Source organism: Sinocyclocheilus grahami, unplaced genomic scaffold (assembly GCF_001515645.1).
Source record: "Sinocyclocheilus grahami isolate Dianchi unplaced genomic scaffold, SAMN03320097.WGS_v1.1 scaffold66.1, whole genome shotgun sequence".
Classification (NCBI taxonomy): Eukaryota; Metazoa; Chordata; class Actinopteri; order Cypriniformes; family Cyprinidae; genus Sinocyclocheilus; species Sinocyclocheilus grahami.
Window position 1 is genome coordinate 1069927 of NW_015505245.1, and position 16120 is coordinate 1086046.

The following is a 16120-nucleotide window of genomic DNA, read 5'->3' on the forward strand; positions in this document are numbered from 1 at the left end:
TGTGTGTGTGTGTGAGTGAGTGTGTGTGGGTGTGATGGGTGTGTTCCATCGGCCTCAATACTTTTCAAAGGTTGTAATTATTCTGGCTGTCTGGCCACTGAAGCATAGATTTTGTTTTTCCAGTGCGGCATCTGTGTCAGGTGATCGGACAGCGGCTGTCTGAGTATGTGTTTATCTGCATACACTCATAAAACCATAAAACCCAAATTTCTGTGCTGAAAAACACCAGCTGTATGTTGTGTTTGAGGCTATCTATCTATCTATCTATCTATCTATCTATCTATCTATCTATCATCTGTCTGTACAGGTGTTGACGTGTTCGTACAGTTGTATTGACTGTATTTAGTGAGCGCAGGTGTGTGTGTGTTGGCTCGTGAGTGTGTTGTTTCTTAACTCCTGGCTCAGATTCAGCTCAGAGGGTAAGCAGGGTGAGGGCTGGCCCGGCTGGGATGGAGCTGAGCGGAAACTTGCAGTTCTGACTATGGCCTTCCGCTATCTGGACACATACAGAGACTTACTGCAGGAGGAGGGAGATCGCTCCAGCACCTTCCCAAAGGTACTGCACACGTTTGTAAAAAAAAAAGTATTCAAATGCATACAAACAACAAAATAAAAAGCTAAAAAATAAACAAACTAAAACAGACTCTAAAATAGACACTGAACATTTTTTAATAAGTATTTTTGTCTTGTTTTTCAGTGAAATACCTAAAAAAAATAGATTGATTTGGGAAACAACATGAGTCTTCTTCAGAGCATATATCTTGAATTAACATTTATTAACCCATTGGCAATTGTTTTAAGCATAAACCTTAATAATAAACCTTATTCAATTTAGTTAGAAATGTATTTAGAAAAATTAACCTAATTGGAGATTTTTATATTGTGTACCTTCTGTACAGTTCTTAGGGTGTCATCACTGGTAAAAGACTTTCAGGGTTACTATGGTAACAGAACATATTAAAGCCCCGCTAAGGAAAATGTTGCTCTTTTCGTCTGTTTCACATCAGTGCTTCTTAATTAAAGACAAACACACCTGTGCTCCAGATGTAATTTTTTTCTTGTTTTTGATATTTTGTTCTGGTACATGACTACACAAGGTTTATTTTGAAACCTGCTGTTTTCTTATTTTTTCTTGCAGTTGTTTTTAGACGTCAGACTATCTGTTTTCACATTGTCATTATATTAATATTAATATGCTTGCTGAAATTTTGAAAAAGGTTCTTTTTTTTATAATCATCAGTTGCTTTTTCTCCTTTATTTCCCTCCTGCAGATCTTAATAATAAATGCATGTCGTTTCAGGAGCTGTATTTGTGCGCCGTTCAGGAGCTCAGCCGCTTTCCTGAACTGGTGGAAGACGTCCTGAAGCTTCAGCGCTGGACTGAGATATTACACAGCCCGTAAGCATCAAATCCCCTTCATCCTCACAGTGGAATTTTAATATAAGCTATAAATATATTTTATGAGCTATAATGGCTGCAGAAATCATAGAGGAACAGAAAATCACATAAGGCATGAAGCCTCACAGCCTCTTAGTTTGGTGAAGTACAGCGTGAGTTGTAAAGTATTAAATGAGGCGCATGCAGTTGCCCATTAAGAGCTTTAGAACCAGATGAAGAATTAATGTGCAGAGATTAATACTTTAATGTGTTGTGTTGGATTTCTATTGTGTCATTTAAAGCCTCTCAACAAGGCAGCAGTCTTTTCATAAACCCTTAAACAGTTCTGTAACTCAGTTTATAAAAAACCAAATTTTTCCTGGAGAACCTTTAATTGGCACTGACATGTTTGGTCTTTCTGCATCTTTAAATTATAAGGATGCCATGCAAACATAATCAATGCCATTTTCATGGTTTTGGCAGATTGCAGTTTAAAATGTCTTGCAGTCCAGTTATAAACAGTTTTAAGAGCTTGCCATAACTGGTCCTCAAATATCTTGCACATGCATAGAATATTTTCCATCCCTGATGACACTACTAAACTAATTTTAGGTCAATAATAGTCTTTTGGAGACAAATAACTCATTCAATTATTTACACATGAATAGCTACCTGACTTGTTTTCCCTCCCATCTGACAGCGCTGAGGAGGACAAGGAGAGTCGCAAGAAGCAAGTCCGCCCACTCTTCCGACACTTCAGGCGTATCGACGCCTGCCTGCAGCCCCGAGAGGCTTTCCGTGGCTCGGACGAAAGTACGTTCAAACCTTTGTTTCAATACGATGCATAAATATCGCACAGACTGACCGCAGTTTATTACCACTGCGTTTGCTTAGCTGTGCAATAACGCCCATGAGAATACTGTTAGGGAATCATCTTATTCATCCTTTTTTTGTGAAAGTGCCAGTCTGCTTCTACTTCATTCTGACCAGGATGACAAAACGGGTCACATAAGTAGCGCCTGCCAAGTTTTATAGATGCAATGAGCTCATCTGATGGAATGGGACTCTTTGTGAGGGCAGTGGCTCAAGCCAAGCTAAGTGATTTCCCAGACCTTAATCAATAAGCAATCTGACAGTACAAAACACCACTGACCCTGAAGCCTCCAGTGACCCAGTTTGTGCCAGTTTTGTCAGAGTCGTGAATGGAAAGGAAGTCGATATTGTACAGAATTACTACTATTCAAAGTTTTGCCTCTTTTATCAAAAAAAAAAAAAAATTAAAAAATATATTGAAATGGAAAACATAGTTTAAATTGTAATAATATTTCACAATTTTATTTTATTTTAATTTTTAGAAAATGAGCTGTGCACAAACAAAATTTTATTCACTTAACTGACCCCATTTTTTTCAAAAAATAATAAAACATTATTATTATTATTAAGCATGTGATACTATGACTATCAGATTTGCCATTGTCAGTGTCATTTATACTGGACAATTAAAACAACACAACAATTTTTGCTTTATATAATTTGTAAAATAATGCAGCCTACTTACCTCTAACTTATGACAGTCTTCCGGCATCACTCCTCCACCCCAACTCCTTGCTCTTAATCTATTTTCATCCCATACTAGGGATAGGGGGAGTTCTCTGGGTTCAGGCTGTATTCCGGGCTTGGAGCCCTCCCCCAGGACACAGCACGCCAAAATATGCTTACGATTGCTCAATCAGATTAGATGTAAGGGTGAACTCGTGAAATTCAGTAAGGAGATCAGAAAGATAGGGCGAGACCATTCACCAATTTACCTACTAATAAAAGGATTTTAAATCAATTCTATAATGTACTGTGTGCAGTGCAGTGCAGTGAGACTAAGATGGGGGCGATGTGCATTGAATAGTTGATTTGACTCTTTGGTGCTTGTTTAGTCTTCTGCAGGGTTTACACACCAGATCACTCATACGTGACCATCCGGAGCCGTCTCTCATGCCGGGTCGGAGAGATCTTGGCTCTGGTGAAAGAGAAACTCCAGTATAGCGAGGACCAGCCCACCCAACCTGCCAACCTCATACTGGTGGCCGTCACCTCATCTGGGGGTAAGAGAATGCAAACTTACCAAAACCTCACTTGCACACATATGTGTAAATTATGAAGCGGCATGACAATTAATAATGATCCAGACTGTTTGGGAACACAACATTTTTGGGATTGACTTGGCTCCTCTGCTTTAACATCACAATCTAATCTGTGTTTGTTCAGAGAAGGCTGTGTTCCGTCCCAGCGACGAGGCTGTTTTCACCACTCTGGGCGTCAACACCCACCTGTTCGCTTGCGAGCCTGCGGAGCTCGAGAGCTTGGTGAGAACCGTGGGAGGGGGGAGTGGTGTTCCCATGGAGACCTTCATAAATAGCAAGCATAAGGGTTCTGTATTTGTTACAGTCATATGGAAATCATTCTTATGATTGTTGTTAGTTAAACACCACAAACTTCAAGATCAAGCTATCTACAATAGTGCTGAGAACTTAAAGTGCCCCTATTATGCCATTTTTAAGGTTGCTAATATTGTTTTATGAGTCTCCTAAAACAGGTTTACATGCATGCAAGGTCAAAAAACACGTTCGTTTTCTAAAAAAAAATAGATTTCATTTTACCTAATTTCTAAATGATTCGTAAACGACTCGTGCAAAGCAGTTCAAAGAATCAGTCTCTCTAAACCCCTCCTTTCCGTGAGCCCTCACTGCTGTGACTGGTCAGATGGCGCTGTCCTTTGTGACTGGTCCAGAGCTGTAGAGAGCTTGGCTCTGGATTGGTCTACAGCGTACAGCGCGTGTCGGAAACGAAAAGCCCATTGCCATGACGGAATGACAGCCCTGGAGACTTGTCAATACATAGAAAAGAAGGTATTGATTGTACCTTACCAATTCGAGCCGGAGTCTGATGATGAAACGGTTGAACTGGCTGATCGACAAGAGACTGATTCGCAAGCACAACTGGAGAAGGACTTTTCTCAGTAAGTGTCAAGTGTTAACAAGTTTGTGGTAATTGCAAGATGTGATAAAACAAATTTACTCTCACAGCGTAGGATACAGCATCTTCTCGACATGATGTTACTGTTTGTGGATGGGCAAGTTGACGACGTGGAACGTGGACAAAAATTATGCAAATGTGTTACATTGTGACGTAGAGCCTTAACAGAATAAGATTGTAATTCCTGACGACTCGTTTAGGCGAATGCGAGCCAACTTTTATTTTTTATTTTTTTGATAGACAATAACTTTTATCACGCACTGTCAGCTTCACAACTTTGCAGATAGTTTATGTTCACATACAGCTACATGACACACTGCATGAAAGGTAATATTCGAAAAGGCATAATAGGGGCACTTTAAATCAGTGGTTTAGAAAGCCATCAAAAATCTTGTTTTATTCAACCACAAAGCGAAAGTAGTGTTTTGTCAAACAGAGAGCTGGAGTTATTTAAAATCTACGATCATAGTTCAGCTTCACTGTGTGATAAGAATGCGGTAGGATGTAAGCAAATATTCAAGACTTGGGGGCACCTAATGTAAAAGTTATTGAAAAAGCCATATTGACTTGTCCCGCTCAGTGTCTTTTGGTGATTCCGGTCCTCATCCTCATGTCTTTGTCGGTCAGATACCTCTCCCTGAGGAGATCCACTGGTCACCAGGAGACAGCAAACTCCATGACATGAGTGCAGAGGAGGTGGCCAATCAGCTGGTGGTGTTCGACTGGGAACTCTTCAGCTGTGTGCACGAGGTCAGGACACTACAGCCCTCAAATCATCAGTATTCAGTTCGGCTTCACCACAGACAGACACAGGCCAGCGTAAAGCTGCTGCATTGCATTGTGCACATAATATCAAAAAGTTTAATACTTGCACATCATTGTAATTGGAAGATATCAGGAGATTTGTTCTTAAAAGACAAATTCCTTGTTATTTAACTTAACTTAAAATAAACTTTGGTTATTAGTTCTTTTTTTATTTATGCACATGGCAGATGCTTTTATACTAAGCAATTTGCAGGGCATTTAAGGTGCATTTTATGTGAATTTGGGAATCAAACGCATGACCTTTTTAGTTGCTAGTGTCATTCTCACAATTAATTAGTTGTTTTTAAATTAGTAACATTTATTTATTCTTTATTAGTTGCCTTTAAACTTAATTTTTTTTAAATTTCAAAGATTTTAAATGCACAAATAAATGTTATCCTGAGGTTTTTTAGATTGTAGATTAGAGCTAAAATTAAAACTTTATTTGAATTATTATTAATAATCTCAAAGGTACTAAAACTAAAAGTATTATGCAATGGCACTCATTACATACACAAACAAAATAAAGAATAAAACTAATAAATTTGAGTTTGAGAATTGAATTAGAGTTGAAAGTAAATAAAAAATCTTTAGATGAAAAAGTTAACTTAAACTTGGAAATATTGCCTTGATAGCTAACTGAAATAAAATCTGTTTAGGTACTGAGATTATTAAAACCAAAACTATAAAAGCTTCAGGTATATAGAAAAATATTTAAAAATAATAAATGGATAAAATAAAAATTACAAAAGCTTGTAACAAAATGACTAAAACTTAAACTAAAATTTAAATAAAACGGAAAATATGAAATAATTCAAAATAAATAAATAAATAAATATGATAATAGTATGTAAATAAAATTAAAATAACACTGTCCTAAAATGGTCAACAATATCTTAATTTATCAATATGCATATTTTTAATTGGTGTATCCTTTGTAGGGTGGATTACTAACAAGTCTGATCAAGACGCAGAAGCATCCTCTGTAGTTTTCCATTGCAATTAAAATGTGTGCCTGAGGAAACTGGCTTTTAGTTCAAGTCTAGCCGCATTGCAAAGTTCATGTAAAAACAACAAAACTTCATGGGACATTATGCAATGTTTTCCGTGTGTCTTTGTTCCTGTTCGTGTTTGATTTTTTTGGGGGGTGGGGTTTGTTTGAACAGGTGGAGTTTGTGTGTTACGTGTTTCACGGGGAGCAGGCTCGCTGGCGCCCCCTCAACCTGGAGCTGATCCTGCAGCGATGCAGTGAAGTGCAGCACTGGGTCGCCACAGAGATCCTGCAGTGCCAGTCGCTTCCGAAGAGGATACAGCTACTGCGCAAGTTCATAAAGATTGCAGCCTTGTGAGTGTATATGTGTTTGGGTAGGGTACAAGCTGAAACCGCTTATGAACGTGACAAAAATGAATTATTCAGGAATCATCATGGCACTGAACTGCGTCAGAACTGTGAACGTGATAACATATGACCACCCACATGTATCAACACCTGTTCAGTATTCTGGCTCTCGGAGGGGGTGGGTAGCCACTCATAATAGTGTTCATTTGCATATAGTTTTAATTGTCCACTCGCAGAAAGCACCTGTTTAATTCTGAGGCTCAGAAAGATGGCAAAAAAGAGTCATGTAAGATTAAATTAATCTGTTTGTGGTGGAAGAAACCTTGAATAACATCAAAAGTGGACTTGAGGGGGGAAAAATTCTGTGCTTTTTTATTAACATTTTATTCACATTCCAATGTTATTTTACTGTTATAGTACTTATTAATATTTTTAATTAGTTTTTTTTTTTATATATCAGGTTTCAAGTTTTGGTCATTTTATGTGCTTTTGTTGAAATATATATTTGTTTAGTTTCAGTTTTAGTTTTTTTTATGTCAAAGTTTTGAAAGGCTTTATCTCATACTTTTATTGCTTCATTTCTAAATGAATACTTTACTTCACCTGAAATTTGCTGTTAATTTACTGACATTCATGTCATCCAAGATTCATAAAATTCAACTTAATGGGTTCCGTCACTTTGAAAGTAAAAAAAGCAGGTACAGGGCACACAAAATGAATCAAATAATGTTCAGTTTCCTGCACAGACCAATTATTTTGCTTCATAAGACCTCAATATATCGGCAGGAGCTATTTGTGCTTCATGTTCCTGCTTTTTTGACTCTCAAAGTGACTGAACCCATTGACTTGCATTTTATGAATCACCAAGGACCACATGTTCAGCTAAAAATCTTCTGTACTGTTCTACTGAAGAATAAAAGTCACTTACATCCAGTGGTGGATGAAGTACTTGAAAGCCACACTTAAGTAAAATTACAGCTATCTTACCAGAAAATGACTTTGGTTGAAGTTACAGTCATTATTTAGAATATTACTTGAGTAAAAGTCTTAAAGTATGTGATAAGTTTTTTTTTTTTTTTTAAGTTAAGGTTTTTCATCTAATCTTTATTTTATTTCAGCTTTATTTCAATAGCCAAATACAGAGTTTTTAATAGGTTTAGAGAACAGTAACAAGACTATTGCGTTGTTTGTTAGGTTTGTGTGTGTAATGAGTGCTGTTGTTTGTATGTGTGTGTGTGTGTGTGTTTCAGATGTAAACAGCAGCAGGATCTGCTGTCGTTCCTGGCGCTGGTTCTGGGACTGGACAACCCTGCAGTCAGCCGCCTACGTCTGACCTGGGAAGTGAGTGCATTTGTTTGTTAATCTCCCTTTTTCCATGTTCTCTTTCTCTGTGTCGCACTCACACATAGTCTCTTAGCATCTCTGCCTACTCTCGTTCCTAAGAACCGCCAAGTGTTATTCTTGGCAGGAGGCTATTAGCAGTTGTCATGACAACGGCTCTGAATTAGCTTGTGCTGTTCCAAAGGAAATATTTCCATGTCCACCTGTGCATTTATTGTCAGATTATGCCTTTTTATTTTTAAATAAATCATAAACGTGTTGTTGTTTACATGCATCCAATTCCTAATGGAGTTTTAATTTGCATGGGCAATGTGTGATTTGCTAATTGCGTTTGTGTGTGTGTGTGTGTGTGTTTTGGCAGGGGTTGCCAGGAAAGTTCCGGAAGCAGTTTCAGCAATTTGAGAGCACTGCGGTAAGTGAAGAAAAATCCCAAATGCAATTTAATATCTGAATTGTTTCTCCTAGACAGCAGTGATATTAAATGGAGAGCAAGCGGAGACCTTTGCTTAGGTCTCCTGCTTCTCAGATGCTTGTCTTTAGAGAAAGTCTCAATACCATCTCAAAAATGTCTTAAACTGTGCTCAGATTTGCAAAGACCATAAGTTGGAGAACTCGGTATGAATTAAAGATTTCTTATCAGATTCTTCCATGATCATGTATTATCTGGACTATGAAATCAATGTTAATTTTTTAACTCTATACTCTAATTGTATGTCAGCAATTGTCCCATTTGTGTCTATTTTTATTTCTACTCGACACTTTTAGAAATAAGTACTTTTATTTCTTTATTTCTAAATGAATAAGTTAGTTCATCCAAAAATGAAAATTTGCCGTTAATTTACTGACCTTCATGTCATTCAAGATTCCTAAAATACAAGACAATGGGTTCCATCACTTTGAAAGTAAAAAAGCAAACAAAACAAAATTGTACAGGACACACAAAATGAATCAAATAATGTTCAGTTTCCTGCACAGACTGATTATTTTGCTTCATAAGACCTCAATATATCGCCAGGAGCTATTTTGTGCTTCCTGTTCCTGCTTTTTTGACTCTCAAAGTGACGGAACCCATTGACTTGCATTTTATGAATCACTAAGGACCACAGGTTCAGGTAAAAATCTTCTGTACTGTTCTACTGAAGAATAAGTCACTTACATCTTGGATAGCCTGAGGGTGAGCAAATTTACAGCAAATGTTCATTTTCGGGTGAACCATTCCTTTAATAATTGAATGCAGTGTAACTGAGAACTCCATTAAGTCTCTTGATCTCTGAAAGAACCTCTGAGCAATAAAATTTGTCACTCTGCAGGCTGATTTGACATTAATAGACAGCATCCGTAATGATGATGTTGTTTGTGTTGATGCAGGACCCTTCGAGGAATCACAAGTCATACAGAGACCTTCTAGCAAGCCTGAGAGCCCCACTCATACCCTTCACTCCACTGCTGCTAAAGGGTGAGTCCCTCACACACACACACACACACACACACATTCACGTTACAGCAGCACCAGTGTGCTCTCAATCTCTTCCTCCAGCTGTTGTCCATATGTGTTCTTATAAAGTCCCCTCCTGCCGTGACTGCCTCTGTGATTTGAAGTCGGTCTGAAAGGCCCCGCCTCATTAATTAACGCCCCTCTGATCTGCAGCTCCTGAACATGCTGGATTTCAGACCCCCTGCAGCCAAACATGCACCAGGGATCAACATGCGTGCATGTACATTAGTGATGCACACAAACACGTGTGCATTTTGTATTATGGCGTTTTTTTGTTTTTTTTTACTGAGCCAATGATATTTTCTATCCTCTAACCCTAAACTTAACCTTTAACCCCAGAATTTCTGCATGCCGTTAAGACATAATTTAATCTCTTTATGGGTTTCCTTGTGGACTTCTGTGAATTTCTTTCGTTATGCTTGAGGGGATATTTGGTCCCCATGATGAAAGCAAAACCTGACCCACTCTTTGTTATATATATATATACTTTTATTTTTATATATACACTGAACAAAATTATAAATGCAACACTTTTGTTTTTGCCCCCATTTTTCATGAGCTAAACCGAAAGATCCAAGACCTTTTCTATGTAAACAAAATGCCTATTTATAACACCTCACAGGTGTGGCATATCAAGATGCTGATTACCTCTCATGTTACCTGCCTCTCTCTCTCTCTTTTTCACCAGACCTGTCCCAGGCACAGACAGATCACCCATCACGATGTGATGACTGTTCACTTCTCCTTCTCACTCTCTCTATTTCTCTTTTCTTGCGTGTGAACGTCAAGCTTCAGACAGATCACCCATCACGATGTGATGACTGTTCACTTCTCCTCCTCACTCTCTCTATTTCTCTTTTCTTGCGTGTGAACGTCAAGCTTCAGTTCAGCTCAGCCAGAAAGAAGACGCCTGGTTGAGCGAGTGATGGCATGATGACATGTCATTACATAACTGTTCCCTTTATTGTGCATTCACTCTCTCACTCTCTCTCTGCAGATCTGACCTTCCTCCATGAGAGCTGTAAGACTTTCCATGGGGAGCTGGTTAATTTTGAAAAGATGGTGAGTTGGCATATATAATGGAAGTAATGATGCGCTTACATTAATGCACACACATATTTATGTAGATACTGAAATGAGGACATACCATAGACTTCTGTTGTGCTTAAAAAGGCTAATTATAATTTCTACAGACTAGCATTAACCTTAATCCTTCCTCTAAATAGGAACTTAAAAAAAAAAACATTATTTGCTCTATTTAAGAATAGGGTAAACATTGAGAATAGGAATTAGTTCAAATTTTTTTTAAAATTGTAACCAATCTATTTCCATGTTGTTTTCCTTAATGATTCCACATTGCAGTCAGAACAGCATTATAAAGTATTTGCTTCCATTGTCCTCATTTGTAAGTGGCTTTGGATAAAAGCATCTGCTAAATGACTAAATGTAAATGTATTAGGACCCCCTATACTTTTTGTTGTGACAACACGCATGCATCTTAATTTTTGTCAGCTGTGCATGAAATGAATAATCAACTTTCAAGCATGTTTAATTGTTTCCCACTGTTTATAATATCTGTGTAAAAATATATTATATATCCACTACTGTTCAAATGTTTGGGGCTAGTAAGATTTTTTTTAAAAGAAATCAATCAAAAGCGACAATAAAGACGTATAATGTTACTAAAGATTTCTTTATTATTTTATAATATATTACAATAGAAAACAGCTATTTTTAAATTGTAAAAAGATTTCACATTATTACTGTTTTTAGTGTATTTTTGATCAAATGAATGCAGCTTTAGTCTTTTGTTCTTAAAATTTCACAACAGCTTGATGAGGGTGTAATGAATGCAGTAAGAATTGTTTTCTTTGTGCATTCCTTTTCCCTCAAATGGACTCTGAGACTTTGATTAATACGCAATATCCTGTACAGCTAATAAGTGCCACAGGTACATTATTTTGTGGCTGCGTACCATTCACTGAATGACTGTCAATCAAATCTCTCTCTTTTTTTTCTGTAGCACAAAGTGGCTGAGATGGTGCGAAGCATCAGGCGGTATAGGAGCACTCCGCTAGGTATGTGTATTCCTACACACACAGACAGACAGACATCGGCCTGTCAAATAGGATTAGTGCAAAAGTAGAGCATGTCTCCACCTGCCAACATAACAACATACCTACATGAACCCTCACACACACTCACACACCTGTCTGAGTGGATTAGTTCTAGGAGACTGCTGCTCCACCCTGCCACAGCCCATCTGTTTGGGACAGCACAGCCCACGGGGCCACGAGCCACAGGGCACGGCTTCATAACACACACACACATGCCCACAGCGTGTGTGTACACTAACACATGCAACAGCTGGGCAGTGCTTCAAAACATTTATGCTCACAGACAAACTATAAAATTTGTGGTTGTACATGTGTTTGCTTGTGCATAATGCGTAATAACATTCATTATAAAGTGCAACGGTCGCGTTCAGTGTGAAAACTTCTCAATAGGGAAATCGATTTTTAACAATAACTTTTAAAGACTGACCTGTTGTGAGCTCTGAGGGTGTTAACTGATGGTATATACTTGTTAAAGCCACTTGTTTTGCATTATTTCAACTTTTTAAAATCATGTTTAACAGCAGGATTTGTGGTGAGAAACCACATTACCCATGATGCTGTGCATAAAATTCCACCAATCAGAGAGTTGCGGCCAGCAAATCACACCAAAGGAGCTTGGTCTCCTGTGCACTCAAAATACTGAAATAAATGATGGTTTCTATAGATAAGATCAACAGATTTCAATGAGTAGTTTTATATTTCACCATCGTTTTTAATTCGATTGTCATTCATAATGCTTCATGGGATTGTAGTTCTAAGTACACAGTCTTGTACCTTTTTGTCAAATAAAAGTTTGCAATGTTGTGATTCACCTCGTAGCTGTTCATAATGCTTTGTTAAAGTCCCTATGGAAAAAAAATATTTGAAAAAATACTTCTGAATCAACGCTGCTGAAAAGAATGGATGGTCATTAATGCACTGTGTTGGTCTTGATGCGGTCACTGGGTGTTCGAAATATGGACTAGGTGTCTTTTGAGCAGTTTTTTTCTGCAGCTTAGATTAGCGGAATATCAGTTTCTGTTTTGTAATTATTTTTGGGGTTTCACCGCTTTGGAATCTTGACTCCCTAGATTCAAATCTCAATCACACAAACAAAACAATGCTTCCATGGTAACCGTGATGTTCCGTGAGGTAGAAAAGCACCCACACAGCCTTCCGTTTGTCTTCTGCATCATCTGGCGAGTCTTTAAAGAGTGTCTGCACCATCACACCCTGCAGAGAATATTTGAAAAAATACTTCTGAATCAACGCTGCTGAAAAGAATGGATGGTCATTAATGCACTGTGTTGGTCTTGATTCGGTCACTGGGTGTTCGAAATATGGACTAGGTGTCTTTTGAGCAGTTTTTTTCTGCAGCTTAGATTAGCGGAATATCAGTTTCTGTTTTGTAATTATTTTTGGGGTTTCACCGCTTTGGAATCTTGACTCCCTAGATTCAAATCTCAATCACACAAACAAAACAATGCTTCCATGGTAACCGTGATGTTCCGTGAGGTAGAAAAGCACCCACACAGCCTTCCGTTTGTCTTCTGCATCATCTGGCGAGTCTTTAAAGAGTGTCTGCACCATCACACCCTGCAGAGAAGATTTCCTTCCTCTCCATGCAGCTGTTTGTTTTGAGGTTGTCATGTATAATTTTATCATGATCATTTGAAACCTCCGTTTCTGCGATCATCAAGTGGTAAACACAATTTACGATTTATTATTTAAAAATAGATTTTTGGATTGACACTTTTCTATAAAAGGTTTTCATCAATGGTTGAATTTTTATAACCGTAGTGAATAATAAAAAAAAATGAATGACAGCCATCTATCCATAATCTATCCTTTTTTAGTTTCTTAAAAAAACGTATTATCCTTTTTAACTCAATAGACAAACTCTGACAGGAGAAAATAAAAAATCTAGTTAGAAAAATCAAATATAGATGAGTATTCTTGCCAGCCTTAAAATACAGATTTGAGGTGGGAAAAAAAATAAATTGATACCTTTTATTTTGCTTCCCATTCATGTGTATATAGGAGCTGTGCTTTTATACACTATTGATGAACAGTTTTGGGACGGTAAGGTTTTTATTTATTTTTAAGGAAATTAATACTTTAATTCAACAAGGATGCATTGAATTGATAACAAATGGCATTTTAACATTGTTATTAGTAGATGTTTACAGTACATGGTTACAAAAATATTTCAAATAAATGCTGTTTTTATTCATCAAAGAATCCTGAAAATCCTGAAAACTAAAGAAAAATGTAACAGTTTCCACAACAATATTAAAAATAGAATTATTGGTAATAATAAGAAATGTTTCTTTAGCACTAAATCAGCACATTGAGCCCCGTTTCCACCGCAGGAACCAGGATCTAAATAAAGTTCCGGGTAAAAAATTGCCCCTCAGAGAGTCCCTGCTCGCGAGGTAGTACTTTTTCAAAGGTCCGGAACTTTTGGGGGCGGGACTTGGGCGCTAAACATGCTGATTGGTTGAGTTCACGCAGCACTGTATTTCAACCACCATTTATGCGGATAATTTTCAAAATATTACTGTTAGTGTTATTGTGTCATGAAATGTAGTTTTAAAAGTATTTCAGGCGAGAATGTAGTTGTTTAAAACTCAAATCTGTGGTTCGTTTATAAAGACAGCGCCCATTTAAAAATGTGTTTCGCCAATTTCGGAGACGTGATCTCCACGCTATCACCGGGAGCTCAATGCTCATGTTTCTCGACGAGAGCAGCTTCAACTCGGCTAGTCCTTCTGACATTTGCCGCTGGCTCTGATGTCTCTTTAGTGGTGTGTTGTGTTCAGAACCCTATCACACTTACGATGTTACAGAGCAAAAATGACCCGGCCTCAAAAAAATTGCTTATAAATCACTCATTATGCTATATTATCACCAAATATTGGATTCAATCTTTTTGTCAACTTTTCTTTAATTTAGGACTGGTTTTGTATTTATATTTGCATCTGATTAATTGTAGGCCTCATTTATCTGAGACTAGGCACCTCATTTTTTGAGTGAAAAAAGCATTTTTTTATGAATAATTTTTACAATATTAAATAAAAACTGAAGAAAAATTGCACTGTTTATCACACTAGTGTGCTTTAATGTTTAATTGGGGAGTTTGTTTTGAAAGGCTTTTATGTTGTACAAAATGGCACAAAGTCACACTTGTGGTGTTCCCGGGTCAAAAATGACCCGGCCTCAAAAAAATGCTTAAAATGAGGTGCCTACTCTCAGATAAATGAGGCCTACGATTAATTAGAAGCAAAAATAAATACAAAACCAGTCCTTAATGAAAGATAATAATTTGACAAAAGATTGAATCTAATATTTGGTGATAATATAGCATAATGAGTGATTTGTAAGCATTTTTTTGAGGCCGGGTCATTTTTGCGTGGAACACCACAAGTGTGACTTTGTGCCATTTTGTACAAAATAAAAGCATTTAAAAGCAAACTCTCTGATTAAACATTAAAGTACACTAGTGTGATAAACTGCAAATTTTCTTCAGTTTTTATTTAATATTGTGAAAATGATTCATAAATAATGCTTTTTTCACTCCAAAAATGAGGTGCCTAGTCTCAGATAAATGAGGCCTACGATTAATCAGAAGCAAATGTAAATACAAAACCAGTCCTAAATGAAAGATAAGAAGTTGACAAAAACATTGAATCCAATCTTTGTTGATGATATAGCATAATGAGTGATTTATAAGCAATTTTTTGAGGCCGGGTCATTTTTGCCCTGGAACATCACAAGTGTAACAAGGTGAAAAATCTCCCCCAGAAAAGTATGAAAATGATTAAAAAATTTTTTTTAGAAGTAGTTATACCCTTTGTGAACAAAGTCAGAAAATTTCAGTCCAATGCGATAACATTAACTAGTATTTTCGGGAAAAATAAAAAAAATTTCAGTGCAAAAAGGACCCGAACACCTCATGAGGGTTAAACATAAGATATAATTCGTTTTGGGTAAATCTAACAGGTTATCTTTGGTCTTTATTCTGTTAATCTATTAATATGTTAAAATGAAAATAAAAAGAGGCAATACTGTTTGATATAATATTTTAGTTTCATTTCTGCGGCTATTAATATGTTTAAATGAAAACTAAATGAGGCAGTGGTGTTTGATATCATATTTCGTCTTATTGTAAATACAGTGAGGAAAATTGCAGTAGCCAAGGCGAGCTGACTGATGTTATCAAGTGCACTGCTGTTTGCAGAATTACCGGACTTGCGTCGTCCCGTCCGCAGGAGTTCACACTCCCGAGTCGAGCTCCCGAAGTCCGAACTACCGAGGATGCAAGTCTGAAATTGGCATACCTGGTATTGAGAAATGCGCGCAGACCTACGCCCCCAGACTATTTGCCTATTCTTCACGGTACTTTAGACCGGGATGGAAACGCAGACAGCAACAGGTCTGGGGGAAAAAAAGTTCCTGGGACACATTGTTCCAGGTAACCTCGGTGGAAAAGTGGCTTTAGAATTATTTCTGAAGGGTCATGTGACTCTGAAGACCGAAAATTTGTCATCACAGTGATAAATGACATTTTAAAATAAGCTGAAATAGAAAACAACGTTTTAAAATTTGTGATAATATTTTATAACATTACAGTATTTTTAA

General features: G+C 37.2%; 1 protein-coding gene and 1 long non-coding RNA gene across 2 annotated transcripts in view; one reads left to right on the forward strand and one right to left on the reverse strand.

Moving 5' to 3' along the window:
• LOC107585051 (uncharacterized) overlaps positions 1–12636 on the reverse strand; it is a 14550-nt gene extending 1914 nt beyond the window's left edge. The window contains exons 1-2 of the long non-coding RNA XR_001609209.1: positions 12000–12636; positions 11478–11939 (exon numbers count right to left, since the gene is read on the reverse strand). This is a non-coding gene — a long non-coding RNA (uncharacterized lncRNA). The remainder of the gene's footprint in view (positions 1–11477; positions 11940–11999) is intronic.
• rapgefl1 (Rap guanine nucleotide exchange factor (GEF)-like 1) overlaps positions 1–16120 on the forward strand; it is a 40751-nt gene that overhangs the window by 20538 nt on the left and 4093 nt on the right. The window contains exons 3-14 of the mRNA XM_016271888.1: positions 406–556; positions 1301–1398; positions 2078–2190; positions 3306–3473; positions 3637–3734; positions 5032–5154; positions 6375–6553; positions 7798–7888; positions 8250–8300; positions 9257–9344; positions 10381–10445; positions 11407–11461. Of these exons, the coding sequence (XP_016127374.1) occupies positions 406–556; positions 1301–1398; positions 2078–2190; positions 3306–3473; positions 3637–3734; positions 5032–5154; positions 6375–6553; positions 7798–7888; positions 8250–8300; positions 9257–9344; positions 10381–10445; positions 11407–11461 (1280 nt within the window). The remainder of the gene's footprint in view (positions 1–405; positions 557–1300; positions 1399–2077; positions 2191–3305; positions 3474–3636; positions 3735–5031; positions 5155–6374; positions 6554–7797; positions 7889–8249; positions 8301–9256; positions 9345–10380; positions 10446–11406; positions 11462–16120) is intronic.